The 15804-nt window shown below is 35.0% G+C and overlaps 1 protein-coding gene across 2 annotated transcripts in view; it reads right to left on the bottom strand.

Annotated features, from left to right (window-relative positions):
• The window catches only part of ADAM23 (ADAM metallopeptidase domain 23), a 72032-nt gene that overhangs the window by 44205 nt on the left and 12023 nt on the right, over window positions 1–15804 (bottom strand). For both annotated transcript variants that reach the window (XM_065637132.1, XM_065637133.1), the window contains exons 4-6: window positions 6480–6543; window positions 2886–2968; window positions 2107–2170 (exon numbers count right to left, since the gene is read on the bottom strand). In XM_065637132.1, the coding sequence (XP_065493204.1) occupies window positions 2107–2170; window positions 2886–2968; window positions 6480–6543 (211 nt within the window). The remainder of the gene's footprint in view (window positions 1–2106; window positions 2171–2885; window positions 2969–6479; window positions 6544–15804) is intronic.

Raw genomic sequence — 15804 nt, 5'->3', positions numbered from 1 at the left:
TCTGCTTTAACACGTTTACTGACCTGTACAACTCAAGTGTCACAGATGTCTGAGATTACTTGAAAACAGTCCTTTAAAAGCCTTAGTGTTAGAGAACACAGACCGTTTATTCCAATAAATCAAATTAGAATATATATCTGGTTGAAATCTTCCTCCCACAGATGAAAAGCAACTATTACTATTTATGACAAAAACTTATCTTTCTAATTGCAACAAAATGCAAGAAACTAATCAACACACTATCCTTAATAGGATTATTTCACCCTTTTTATTGGTGTATACAACACTTAAAAAATGAGAAGACTTTTAATGCGTATTTTCTTTAGAAGTCTGACACGCCCCAAATCATCACATTTTGATATCTGCTTTAGAAAACAGCTATATCTTCTTCTGTAATGCCTCCTCTGCAGAGCCTGCCAAAACAAGCAATTATTTTCAAAGGGTAGCATGCTGCTATTCTGTAACTTCGATAAGAAACACATGACACATCAAAGGAAAATACTGCATGTTTTTGCTAAGTTTTTCAAGGGACTGGGGGGGCAGGAGGTGAAACAGTTTTATATTCTATCTACTATAGTTAAGGTTAATCAAGCTGAATAAACTACATGCTGAAGGTGGTGTCCAAGATATTTATCTCATGTAGCAGAAGCAAAAAAAAAAAAGCTCTCTGTAGCTGTATTATTTTGATCTCCACAAGTCTGAGAAAAATATTCATCTTATCTGTCTTCTTATCATTTAGAATTCTACTTGAATCCTCAGAGTTAGCAGACAGCATCTCACTTTTATAACTAGACCTTCTGCTCTAATTCTAAGTTTTACTGAAATACAACACTGATAGAGATCTTGGTTTCCTTTGTCCACCCAAGCAAGAAAACATTTAGTCAAATTCTCCTCTGCCTACTATATGGATAACATCGTATAAATATAATCTCCATGAATTTACTGTATCTGTGTTGTCAGTTTTCTGCCTTACAACAAAATACATTACATAGCTTAACACATGGCATGTAACGTTATTCCTGAGGAGGCTGAGAAATCTTTTTGGATGTAATACTTTCGTGTGTCTCTATAGTTTCATTTACAGCCCAATAACTGACCATCCAAATGATACAGATTTCTCTGAATGTTGATCCAGTTTCTTTGAAAGTGTCAGGAGTCAAGAGATTTTGCAGATCTTTCTTCGGATTGTAAATTCAGCTTTACAGTCACTAAAACACATCAGTTCGGCAGCATTGCATTATTTGTCATACACTGGTAAGTACTAGAGCAAGACCAGCCTGAGAGCTGTGATACAGCATCTGGAATATACCCTACAGACCAAGCAGGATACAAACCTTAAGAATTCTCCATCTCAATGCTGCAGAATCATTTCACTGAAAATCACTCAAATCTTGGAATGATTGAATAGGTAGAACTCTACCTGGTTTTACTGCTGTCTGTGAAACTGAGTCAGTTCTATTAACGGCTAATGTTTTAGGAACAGCTGTATTATAATACTTAACATTAAGTACAAAAATAATAATAGTTAGCAATATATTTACATAAATGCAGTCCTGCATGCTGATCCAGCACAGTCCTATATTTGAATATGCTGGATCGGAATAATTTAAACTATACGGTGACCACTGACTTAACACATATAAAGTGTAAGATACCCAGATATCATTATCTACCTCATTAAGCCCTTTGTGGAAAAAAAAAAAGCAATCTGATCCAACTATTTAGAGGGGGATGAATAAATGACTTCCAGAGATCCCTTCTGTGAATGTATAAATCCTTTAGTTCATGTATGAGAGCAAATTGATAAACAATTTTTGACAGTCCATAACTATGGAAACAGTCTTATTAGCCTACTCCCAACATCTAAATGATCAACAATAACTAGGAAAAAAAGATCAAAGAAAAGCAGAGAAAAATATTAGGTCATTCATACTTACACATTTCTTATTTAAATAACTTCCAATCAAGTGTTTTAAAATACTTTTGTTTTTCATATGAATGCATGAGAGAAGTCATTCATTTATCAATTTATTCTAATACTTCCATTTGTTATTCCTTGAGCACTGTCTTTCCCAAATGAAATAAATTAGATAAAAATTAACTTACTGCACTGTGGGTCAGATCGATCGGTTCTATCATGTACAAATAAGTACTGTCTTCAAACATGCCACTAGAACATGGAGAAAAAGAAGTGATATTTTGGATTACGTGGCAATTAATTTGACACCAGGATATGGTTTTTGACAACACAAAACCAAACTTAGGGCTGAAAAACTGATCAGCATTAAAATAAATTCCATATATGTTTATTACTACTGCATGTAGCTGAAGCTGAGAATTCTTTTAAGAGATCAGTTGCATTTTAACAAACTAACACTGAATGTAATGGTAATGATAAAGCATCAAAAGTAAAGATTTGACCTTGGAAAGAGGAAGTCCCAAGACATACATTACCATGCAGAATATAATCAACAGCTGAGCTGCACTTAACATTAATTAATCGTAGTAAAGAATAATTTATTACATTTTTTTCCTTGTGCAATCTAACAAAAAGAGCAATTTTTCTATTGGCTGATAGAACCATACATGAATACTGAGCATGCAAACTGCTAAAGTACAATTTTTATTTAACCTTTACCATACAAAGTCGTCTTGTGAAATATTTGCACTTACCTTATTCAAAGGTTTTATGAGACAGCATTAAAAGACTTTAATCCTAATGATACTAAAAAAATGTTAGCAGTTTGGCATAGCTGGTACTGGCATTTCAAAACATCAAAAATCTTTGAGCCTGCAGAGTTTCAGTCCCTCACATATTAAGAGATAATATTCAAGGGTAATAATTAGTTGATAAGCTTGTTTGAAAAAGAAGAACATGCACTTACTGAAGTCCATTACATGTTGAAAGAGCAACTTTGGAATCCTTGATACCTCTGATATTTCCATGGTAGTAACAATGCTCTCCACCCTAATAATATTTAAAAACAAACAATCAATCACACACAAAATTACCCTGATTTAATGTCTTTTCCTTAAAACTAAGGCAAAAAATCTAACACCTTGCATTAGGTAAAACTTCAGAGAAAGCAGTGACTGCTGAAGTAAATACCAATGACTAGCCCTAATAGCTTATAACAGAACAACTGTGCCCAGAAAAGACTAATTTATATAAGTCTTCAAGTCATAATATGGGTTATTCTTTTGTTGAAGACACAGCATTCTTGATCTTTTTAAAGTGCATTTCTTTGCTGCAAATTGATTCTGTAAAAATGTTAGGTAATGCAGGTTACACGAGCACTGAACTGTTTCTTGATGCCATCCAGGTCTGTTAAAATTACACGGTTCAATCAGCTGGCATGTATTTGGCTTAGATCTGGATTCTACCAATTTTGACTCACTAAAAATTATCTATTAAAGTGCTACATCATTAGACTATAGGCGTCAATATCACTAATGGTGAATGAGCAACACTAAAGCATACAGTTGCATTTTTACTGTACATATGAAAAGTGTACTGAAAGTCAACTCTTGATTTTAACTGCATAAAATTCTAAATAGATGCAAACCCAAATTATTCAAAAAATGGCAGGACTTTTGTGTTTCCCTAAGGAAGTCAGCATTAATGTTTTAGACAAGGTCTTGCCCTTATTTAAAAATAACAACATTTATATTACCTACAAGTGTGTTTAAATGCCCTGCTCTGGCTAATAACTACAGCACTCAGCCCAGGGTTCCCAACTGCTGAACAATCTCTCAGGTCACATCTCCCCACCTTCTAAAAGTGGGCTCTGTCTCCAATGCTCCTGGCGACTTCATGTCAAAGCACCCTATGTGAATCAAGCTAAAGCAGTCTCATTTTGTAGAAAACACAGAAATGTATCCAGTCAGAAAGAGGGAGCGTGATTCTGTACCCAAGAGGCTAGGAAGCTTCTAGGAGGAGGTCTTAACAGCAGACTACAATAAATACATTATTCCAATGAGAAATTTAAAATAATTTTTGTCGATGTATCATCTCCTCACATACAAGAATTACTAGTGTTAAAACACTTTCATTAAGATCTTTTTAAATCTCCACGTTTTTTACTTTCTGTAGCTTCACAATTTGTCATTTTGCTCTGTATGTTGTAGTTTCCTTCTATGTACTTAATTTGCGTGATTTAATTTCTCCATGTAATGGAAGTAGAGTTCTACTGCACTATCAAGAGTTTTGTATTATTTTATTGTAAACAGCTAAACATGTATAAAAACCAAAAATCTTTAGCATAATTTTAGGATTACAAACTACAGGCAGCCACAGGGCAAATTATTAAATCATAGAACCATAGAATCATTTTGGTTGGAAGAGACCCTCAAGAGCATTGAGTCCAACTGTTAACCTGACACTGGCACTAACCCATGTCCCTGAGAACCTCATCTCTGCACCTTTCAGACACCTCCAGGGATGGTGACTCAACCATTTCCCTGGGCAGCCTGTTCCTTTCTCTCTATTCTGATACAGAAATTAATTCTATCCTTATTGCTGGACAGCAGAATTATTAATCCCTACAATTCCATAAAACACTGAGGAATAAATTGATTAGACTGTTAGGGGCTTACAGAACTACTCATCATGACTAAGGGTAAAATAAACTGGCTTCAGAGGAATGGTTCAGCTGAGTAAACAACAGTGTTATTTCTTTTCTATCAACAGAAACAAAGCATCAAGAGCAATATTAATAGACTGTTTAAGCTATGAAAACTTAGAAAGAAACCAAGAAACATTCTTTTGACTTTCTAAAGCATTACTTTAACTTTCCTGAAGAAAAAGGACTAGTGAATTTAGAAGCTGCTGTACATCAGTGAAGCTAAAATGAGGAAAACTGAATGACACTAATTTACCTCATTTAAGTAGTTGGTCTTTCATATCTATCAACAATAACCTTAGCTAAACTAAGGATTAAATGTATTCTCAAATAGTTTTATTAAAAACTATTAAGTGCGGTTGTTTCTCTCACAGATGGTTTGAAAAACGTACCATTCATCATCAAAATATTTGTAATTTCGGTGTCATATGTCTTCTGACTTCCAATAAGCATATTGGACCCATTCCTTCTGCAATTATTGTAACTCAAGGAAGTACCAAAAATGTAAATGTTCTTTAAGTGTGCACAGCATTATTTCCATTTTGCATCTTATTTAATAAGTTGTTCAGACTCTGAATGAAATTCCTAACAGACTGTTGTGCATAATTAAATCAAAGCACTACAGAGAAATCAGTCACTACATATTTACCCTTCCATCAGTGAGAAGGCATAAGCCATACTTTTTAACAACTAAACCATTATTAACTTTCTCACATAGTAGCTTTTCAATATTTTTTTTAAAAGACAGTCATCCAAGCAACGAAATTGCTGCTTGTTCTTCAGTGTTTTCGCTCTTGTAATAAACTGCCCCCTTCTAGAAAAGTACAAATCTTTTTCTCAAGATCTTACTTCTTTACATCCACATCAGGAAAAAACACATTTTACTCACTGAGGTTTAAAGAGGATTGTAAGATACTGCAAAAGTCCTTATTTGACCTCTTACACAAATTGTGTGTATGCTTTCTGAACTCATAATGAAGCCTTTTACAGATTAATGTGACCTCAGGAGCTCTATTATTGTTTCTAAATCAATCAATTCAGAAAACATCCCCTAGGAAGTCTGGATCAAGTTACTGCAGCATGCCAAGCCAGTCTGTTTGCTGAGTCTAAAGTTCTAATAATTTTCCAGTCAGATTCATGATTCAGCAACCGCAGTGCTCAGTGCTAGTGCTGCAGCTGACAAATGCATGAGCTTGTCTGAATGCCAAAGGGAATCATTTTCTTGCATCATTTAGCATTTTTGCCTATTCTGCAGAGTACCGACTCTTAATGAAACAATTTCCTTACTATGTTACATGAAACTATTTTTCTTCTTCAGTGGAAGAAAATAAAACAGTATATTGCAATAATTATATTGCAATGTAATTGTTTAATTTTGCCCTAATCTGTGATACATTGTTTTATTTGAGGTGCTCTATAACACAGGCAAAATAATAAACTAGACATCTCATATTTGGACAAACAACCATCCTGACTTGCTGAAGGCATAAATGCAGTTTGAAGCTTCTTTTCCTCCCCTCTAAATAGAGATATATTTCACATATAATAAGCTCACAACAAATATTCCAGCATTCATAACAAATACGAAAAAAGTCATTCCCTGAAAATGTAGCTTATAACCTTCCTAGGAACATACCAGTCCTCATTTCGTTACTATAATAAACAAAAAGACGGATCTGGTTCCCTTAGTCAGGGCTGAACTATCTCGCATAACTTTAACCTTTTTGTCTTTGGATCAATAGCCTATAGCACTGAATTCAATTTGGGAGCTAGTAGGTTGGTGCACAACATTTCAACATTTTTATTGGCATTGTTCCCTCAGAAAGACCATTCTGACACGTTTTAAGAGCACAATACCTTAGAAAACTTTGGTTTTCCATCCTCATAGTGAATCTCCACATAATTGGAAGATAACAAGTCACTGTCAAAGAAAGGAAAAATCAAGATGAGAAAAATCTGAATGTTCTTTCTACTGCTGTGGGTGGGTTTGGGGTTTTTTGTTGTAATTTTCAAACCATTTTTTCTGTCCTTGTAAATTAGTTTTAAAAAATCAAGCAGCTTTTGTCCAGTAAATGGTTTGCTGGTGCACTAGAAGTCAGAGTGTGTTACAGAAGGGGGAATTTCATTCTGCACTCTACTCCTGTCATTTAGCTTTACAATTAGATTATTGTATTTTTAAATATTTAAAAAAAAAAAAATCCCATGGCTTTAGAACTTTTTTTGCTGCCAGTAACTGGTACTGACAAAATGTATGTTTAGTTCATTATTGTTTTCAAATAAGTTTTATATTTTATCTAAAAGTTAAACAGAGTATATGTCAAGCTGAACAAATACATACATTATTGTTCTGAAGACAAGAGCGTATACTTTACCTGTATCTCACTTTCACAACTGCAAATACTCGATTTTTTCCAAAACCAGTAATGTTCTTAAAATAAAGCCCACCACACACACACAAAAACACCCCACCCATACTACCCTTTTTCTTCCTTTCCCTCTTCCATCTCAGATTCTTATTTTTTTCCTAACTCTGGCAAGACAAATTTCTGAAACATGGAAATTTCCCATACTGTATAATTTACAGTTCATTTTTTTTTCTTTATTGGGTCTTTTTTTTTCTAAATAATATTATCTAGACTGTACATATTCTGGGATAACTTCAATGCCCCAGTCACCTCTCAGCCCATTACAATCAGGGTTGCAGCACAGTGGTCCAGGGAGAGCAAAGCAGTTAATATGTTAACTGGCCCCATCACATACGCAAGATAAGCCTTTTACTTAAAGTAATTGAGAATTCTCAGCATTTCTCAAGTCTTTATGAGCCTTTACCCTTCCAAATTAAAAAATCATTAAAGGGTCTGATAATGGTACATATATGAAAATAAAAATATTGTTGCTATGAATAGAAAACATCATCATTATAGAAGCCGGGTCTGACAAAATAGCTTCGAGGGGAATTAACGACTAAGAACAATTTACAATAATGGGTATCTCAAACTCAGATTAGGCTATTAGCAATCCTGATAACACTTTCATTCTGGGATGGCTGGCTCATAAAATCAATTCTATATGCTGCATTTATCAGACACTACGCTTCTCAGAGAAGATCCTGCAGAAGTCAGTTACCAGTGGTTCTCTTAAAAGTCTTTTTTCATGGACCTGACAGACCACATTCTGTGCCTGCAAAACCAACACTAATAGCCATGAGTAATTACTGAAGTTGCATCATTTGTCTTAACCTTCATTTTGATAGCAATATTTAATAGATATATTTTTAAAGGGCAGAATTAAAAATAAATTCAGTTGCATAAAATAATTTTAACTTTCTCTACTTGTATCACAGTAAGCTATAAATTTTCGACAGAAGAATACAGATATTTTATAAATAGTGTAAGCACTTGTCTACAATGCAAACATTCAGTTCTTCAGTGTGGCAAGGTTTGAAGCTTCTGAAGAGGATTACATATACAAAGCAATTAAACTTTAGTGTTGATAACATGTTTTTCTTCTTTGCATTTTTCATTCTTATTATAAAGTGTGCAGACTCTTGTCCTCAGTACTTAAGATGGTATAGACAAGGCTAGAGGTAACCAACACAGTAGGGAAATGGAAAATTCTGATTAGATGTAAATTTTTAAAAAATCACTGAGGATGGTTAAACACGAACTACGCTCAGCTTGAAAAGTCCTTGACCAGATGCAGATTTTTACAGGAGCTTCTGCTTGAATTCACAGACTGTTTGGTTTACTCGAACCAATTGCAGGTTCACCATTTATCTACCCATTTCCAAATCAAGCTCACCTTCTCACACTCCCTTTTTTGCCTTCTTCTAGTAACCTTACACAACTGATCTTAGAACTGCTTGCAGTTCTATCTAGTGCTTTTGGCATCTTGCAAGGCTTGCAATAGGCGATTTCCCTCTGTGTCTACTGACTCAACTAATTGTAGTTTAATTACAGCATTTGTCTTTTATTTATCCCATTTCATGTGACCTAAGAGCTACTCAAAACTTCTTTACTCCACCCTTTGCAGAATCTTTCCATAATTCAAGACTCTTTTCTTGGATTTTCATTGAACTTCTGTTGTAATCCAGCTGTTTCCTTCACCTGCCAACCTTTTCTATTATTTAGCTTCTCATTACTTCCAACTACACTTTTTTCATTGCTGACTTTCCAGCGCTACTGTCCTGTGAGATCTGCACATTGATGAAATTCTCCACACTGAACAAATTCCCTCCAGAGAAAACTGAGGCCTGCTATTTATAATATAAGTTTAAATGCCATGCTGTGAACAAAACGCACCTTTAATTTGTGAACCATTCTTCTGCCAAATGCAACACAGTATCTACCACCTAGAAGTTAGAGTAGAAAGTCTATTATAATGCTATTGTCTTTCACAAACCCTTTCTCATGCTACACTGTAACAGGGTATTTTAAACTAGTTTCTGATCATTATTGTGTTCTAAGACTTGTCACACATGACTAACATACTGCAAGAGCATTTTTCACCTCCCACAGAGCAGCAAGAATTTTCAACTTTCCATTAAAAAAAAAAAAAAAAAAAAAAAAAATCAGTCAGCTTCTTCTTAAACCTTATGCCTCTGCCTTGATAGGTACCTGATTTTTGCCAGGTACCTGGTACCACTTATTCTTATTTCAAGCATCTGTCTACGCCAGCAAACATCCTAAAGAATATACTACTTCCAATCATCCAGAAATCCTTCAATGTATAATGCTAATCTGAGACAATCATGATCTCAGTCAGGGAAAGAGGGGGGAATGGAAGGGGACAGTGTGTTTGCAGGTGTTTTCCAACATGGTTCTGCTAGTAGACACAACCAGCTGCTTCTATAATAAGGCTCATCTCAGTGTTGTTCCCTAAATTAATAGCAAAATCTGTATAAACAGAGTCATAACTGTGCTTACAAACAGTATTAAAATGTGATATTGCAGAGAGTGCTCTAGGACTGAAAAATTCAGCAAAAATGTTCCACTACTGCTGCAAAGAAAAAGACAGAATTTGGATAAGGGAGTTTGTTCTATATTTTGGTAAAGCTCCAGAAATAATAACAGCTGTAAAAACAAGCCTAAAACTGCTACTGCAAACTTTCCCTGCCAAAACTTTTAACTGTTATTAATGCTGACAAATCTGACAAAAGACAGGAGAAATTATTTAAGGAAAAGCAAAAAAAAATGGCCACTTAACCAAAATTACTTACAAATATTTTTTCCAACATGAAAGACATACCCAGAAGAGCACTGTAATTTCACCAGTAGGTGTGATGGGATCCTTTAAGCAAGTGGCATCAAAAAGAAAGGCTTGTGACACACTTATTAAGAGCTCATGTAGAAATACAAGCGCCTGAGGAATGAGATACAGAATTCATGCATAAAGTAGGGATCTCCACATCACAAAGTAACTCTTCTTCCTTAATTATAATTTACAGAATACCTAAATTTACCTCTGAACAGCAGCTCTGAATTTTAGAAAATACATTTGTGCCTTATCTACACTGGACTGTGTTTTGCCACCTTTCAGTTGATCCCTTTATATTTTGACAGAGCAGAAATGCATCCAGCACAGCAAATTTGCTGTTCAATATTACGAGCACCAGAAATGGAGCAAGCTTTAATTGAAACAATTGTGTAAGTCACAATCATACCAGACGAAAGTATATTTATGCTAGTGTCACATTAGCATGATGCCTTACAATGAATACATCTAATTGCAACATGCTGAATGAACTCAAAAAAAAAAAAATTAGTCTGCTGTGTCCTTTTCTATAGTTCCTCCAACCCCACTTCATTTGTTTTAGGCAAATGTTTTTATTAAGCTGTTCTGCATCACCAGCTCTTCTGGCTGAGTTAGAGAGATGCAAAATCTTTCTTGCATACTTCTTCAATTTGCTTTACACTAACCTACTGCCAAGCAAAAAATTTGGTTTTTTTAAAAGTATTTTGAAATTATTCAAGCTCAGTACCAGTGTCAGAGCAACTTAGTTTAGTTGAATTACTTAATAGAACATCCATCGGATGTTTTTGTCCATTTGACAGAAATAGTTTAATAGTACATAAAGATGTGAAACACAAATTAAGACCTTGCTATGGCATTTTGTTAGACCGTCAAGACACTGCCATCTGAAGAAACAGCCTCATATAGCCTTGTTTCTATTACCAGTTTCAATTTTGTCCACAAGCTTTGTTGAATCGCCTGTTCTTACAGGAGCTCAGTATTAAGTTTCTAGTATGTCTTTACTTAGTTGTCATCTTTGAAGCTGCTCTGCCATGAGTGCCTGCAAAGAATAAGTATACTGCAAACATTCATTGTTAGTTTTTAAAACACAGAAAGGTTACTTTATCTTATATTATCTTGAAGGAGCTTAAAAATCAAAACATGATGCTGTGGATCAAGCATCTGTTTTTACAAGCAATAAAAGAAACAACTGATGATGCAGGTGTACAGGGTTAACTTCTTCATATCTATGGAATCAAAGAAAGCCCCCCCTCACTTCTGCTATTAATACCATAATGATTTTATAACGGTAAACAGTACAATTATTTAAAAATCACTTCTTGCACGGTCTTGCTCTTGTTGCTTTTGTTTGGCTTGTCTTTCAGGTAGAGAAAAAGATGACATGACAATATCTGGACAATATTTTAGGGTTTTTAAAAGACATCCTCAAATGAGGAAAGATCTCCAAAAAAGACTGACAGGAGAGCATGTTCTAAGACATATAGAATGGTGCAGAAAATGCTCCAGATTCTTTTCTGGATTAGCCTGCCTCACTTGTGCAAGAAGCCCTGAGTCAGTGCAAGGGAGTTCGGACACCAAGTTTTTCATGATCCTTTCTCTAGCTATGTCCTGAAGCCCTCCATCTGAGAATGGAGTGTACTGTATTGTAATGGCTACTTCAGCAAGCATTTTAAAAGTAGGAGCTTGAAGAGTTCTTCAGAACATTGAGTACAGTATGTTGCTCATGTTCCACTATAGTTTCTTTTACCATAGCTCTGGAGATGATACCACTTTTAAAAGTGCTATGTAAGAGAATATGAGGAAATGAATGGCTAGACAATATTACAGAAGATATGAGTACTATGTCATGGAAAGCACCTCAGTGTAATTTGCTCTGACAGGACTTTCCTGGAAAAGCAACTAACAAACTAAAGATTTTATTTAAACAACTGGTCAAGGTAATTCAATATTGCATTTTAGTGGATCCTCTTCTTCCACCACCAGCTTGGAAAACAGGCAGCTTTGAATTATGAATAAGAATTTTATTAACCTGTAGCATAAGGTTGAGGACTGTCATCTATCTTTGCCAGAATGGTCTCATTCAATGTTAACTGTATTTGCCAAAGCTTCCTTCAGTTAAAGCAAGATTTTTTTATATACAAAAGAAACCTAGGTGTCTTCTCCTCTTAAAAAAAAAATCACTGAATGCTCCACATGTTCTGATACTGTGTGTCTAATGAAACAGTCCAATTTAAACCAACTCGTACAATGAAGAAATAATCCAACCAGATGTGCGTGTGGGATTTTTATTTTACTTCTAACACTAAAAGTAGTGAAATAAGTTTATTTATACTTACAGAGAGCTGTTTTGACCAGATTGGACTAAAGACTATAGCAGAAACAGAGATACATTTTGGTACTCCAGCAAACTAAAAGTTTATTTTGGTTCCTTTAATCCAGGCTTCCACATTGAACTATATTGCGCAACTTAAGCTATGTCGTTGAGCCAAGTTAAACTCAGTGATATAGGCTTTTAGGAGCTAGTTTGATGAACTTAATTAGTCATATGTCAAGCATACACAGGTTTTATACTAGCTCCAAATGCGAAACTTTCAGCTTGACGATAACAGAATCCAAGATGCCAGTAATTCACTTTGGTATAAAGATCTCGCTATTGTCAAGACTGGACCATCCCAGAAACAGACTGAAAAAATCTACTAGATTAGAAAGATAACAGTTCTTTACCATTGCCACATTACAGTGGTTACATGTGAGCAAGGAATAAGAACGTAACCTAGGAAAGTATATCTCAAGTCAGACAACTGCTTAGTATGTTGTTTGACAGCAAATACATCTAGCAATTTTTCAGGGAGTTTTCTCAGCCCTGGTGATCTGTGACACCTGTTCAGCACACACACACACAAAAAAGAGGAATTTCCAACTAAATAGCCTATAGAGAGTTTCTTATAGTCTCACTGAAATGAGCTCTGCTGTCAATGATTTTATTGAGAGCCATTTTCTGGACCACAACTCTCCTCATGCATTGCACAGCAGGCATAGGGACATCACTTAATTACTACAGGGGAATCCAAAACTTGAGTGCTTTAAAGTCAAGGACTGCAACATTCATTTATACGCTTACAGCTATAAGTTCTCCCCTATAAAACATATAAACAAACAGACACACATAAACATGTTTTATTTTATAAATATTTGGTAAAGAGAAGAGAGCGAGATGAAGAAAAATGGGATTAAAAAAAAGAAAAAATATTAAAAGGACTGATCTGGAAAGTTCTGGGAGGAATGAAAGAAACACATGACAAGGAGCTATCAGGTTGGTGCAAAAGTAATTGCAGTTTTTGCATTGTTGAAATTTGCCGTTTGATATTGGTTATATGTTATACATCATTATATATCATTTTAATACACTTTTCTCGCTTTATGTTTTTTTGCTACTGACTTGAGAAGACAGAAGAACTGAAATATTAATTATAATTAACGCTTCTAATTTACAGCTGAACACAGTAATTGAGAAGGAAGCTTCTTTACATCTTAAAGTTATCGGTTTTTTTAAAGGACAAAAGAAAGGTTTTTTCAAACATTAGTAAGTCTTGAAAAAGATGGAGAGGTTTCAGTGTCTGTCTCCAAGCATTTCTGCATGTGAAATGCCCACTGAAGCAAATTATAACTTTCAATAGGTTGCCTCCAGTTCTGGAAGTGGCAAATGAGGCAGTAAAGCTCTGTTCTCTAGAGCTGAGACACTCAAGACTGCACTTACTCACAGGAGTACACACACATTGTTTTAAAATCCTAACACCGAGTTCTTTGCATTTCATCTGTAACAAATTTTTAAAAGCAGACTATAGTTAAATTTGCCACAGTAATATTATCATATTTAATTTACACAGCTTGTGTATCTTGTAGGATCCATTTAGTACTCTAAACGTTTAAGCTTTTATTCAGGGAAATGTTATAAATATTTAAGTTTCCTTCTGGAAAACTGTGACTAGTCTTGCCATTTTCACTAAAAATAATTTTGAGAAAAAAAACCAAGAATCAAATAGATTCTCAAATAACCCAGTTACTGCCATACTGTTTTTAAAATTATGCTAACAATGTCATCTCCTCTGAGACTATTCTCAAGTTAAATTCAGCCCTACAGAAATACAAGCCACAAAAACTACACAACAATTATAAGCTTTAAACTGATGGATAAAACTGGCTGTAATGCTGCATTTCATATAGGAGACTGCTCACAACTCATCATGTTTTCATGTCTCAAATATTTAAGTCATGTTATAGTCAATTGTGGTGGTGTTTTTTTCAGTTCATGCCAAAGATGCCAGGTTTCTTTCATATGATCTCTTCATTGAAAAGGAAATCCATTTTCCTGGAAATGGATTTTCCTGGAAAGGTGGACTTATCCAGGGAAAACAAAGAACAGCTGAAAAATACAGTAGCTGGAGGAGACTCCTTTATTTAGAGACTGGTGCTAGACCATCAGCTGAAAACTGCCAGACAATTTAGCCAACTTCTCTCATTACTAAAAAGAAAAAACAAACAGCAAGTAGATATTTTTAATTCCCTGCTTTTGGTAGTATTGCTCTCTAATGTGTTTTGGTACTACACCAGAATACAAAGACTCCTAGCTTGAAACAGGACATGAGAGTTACCTGCAGAAACACTTGTCTTTCAACAAGAACAGCAGCTTAAAAGCCTTTTACATGTTGGTGGAAAAGATCATTAAATGTAATTTGTTAGCACCTCAGAGACATTTGTTTATGTATATAATACAAATGAAAAAATAAGATGTTCAGATATACTAGGGTCATTGATTACTCAAATATACCGTTACAACAAATGAATTGACAGTACTGTTTGAGGACAAAAACATGAACTTACTGAAATTAATGAACACTTTTTAAGACTATTGGGTTTTAAGACAATGCTACATGTTACTTGTTGCATAGGAATTATTGAGTTTGTACAGACAATAATAGCTGAATCATAAAAAGTCTAACTTTTCAAATAGGATTAATCGTTACCCCACTAGTATCCTATAATCTTTCATTTTTGTACTAAGAGCATTAACTAAAAAAATTATTTAATCTATTACAGATTAGAAAAATTATTACTTTTTGCATGAAATTGTTTCCATAATCCACATATCTGCAATTATTGTGCATTGTCATAAATTACATCACACTGACAGCCTGAAATTTGGTCATTTAAGTGTAACAAGGGGTAAGATGTCTGAAACTTCAGAGTAGCCCACCTTGTTAAAAGAGTTCAAAATTAATCTTTTTTCCCCGAGTCTTACTGTCAGAGAAAGCTGCCAACAACCACCTCCAGGAACAGGCTGTGCATGTGTTTCACTAGCAAACTTCCAATTTCCATTAGCTGGAGAACTTCATCAGGCTGTTTGTATTCTTGTTCACCCAAATGCTGTTTGTGTTTGTATGTGGTGCCAGTAAAGGCAATGTTTTTTCTCTGGGATGGTCTGTGTGACCAGCCATATCTTACATACAGTGCTATCTTGGGAATGCGTGCTCAGTCCCATTACCGGCTGGATGCGCAAACAGAAACCATGGCAAGCAGACCAAGAGGAGAAATTCCCAGTAGCTTAGAGGCCACTAGGTATAGATTCCCTTCACAAATGTCATTAATATCCCACTGGAATTACTCTGCACAAGTCCAACTCTCATAAAACACCAGTCTTGCACTACATTAAAGTTCTTCCAGAGGCTGGCGAACACCCCATTATGTTCAAGATTTCTTTCTCCTTCCATTCTTCCATTCTGTGTGCCATTCTCTGCCTTCATACTAATTAATCTTTTGCCAGACAATGAAAACTTTGTGTCACATTTTAAAAGATGGAACTGCAAGAGCAACTTAACTTCAAAATCATACACATATGAAGGAAAATGTTTCCAGTCCACCTTTACAGCAA

The sequence above is a fragment of the Caloenas nicobarica genome, chromosome 6 (genome assembly GCF_036013445.1).
Source record: "Caloenas nicobarica isolate bCalNic1 chromosome 6, bCalNic1.hap1, whole genome shotgun sequence".
NCBI lineage: Eukaryota > Metazoa > Chordata > Aves > Columbiformes > Columbidae > Caloenas > Caloenas nicobarica.
The sequence above is the reverse complement of the archived record's forward strand: the minus strand, read 5'-3'. Positions and strand labels throughout refer to the sequence as shown.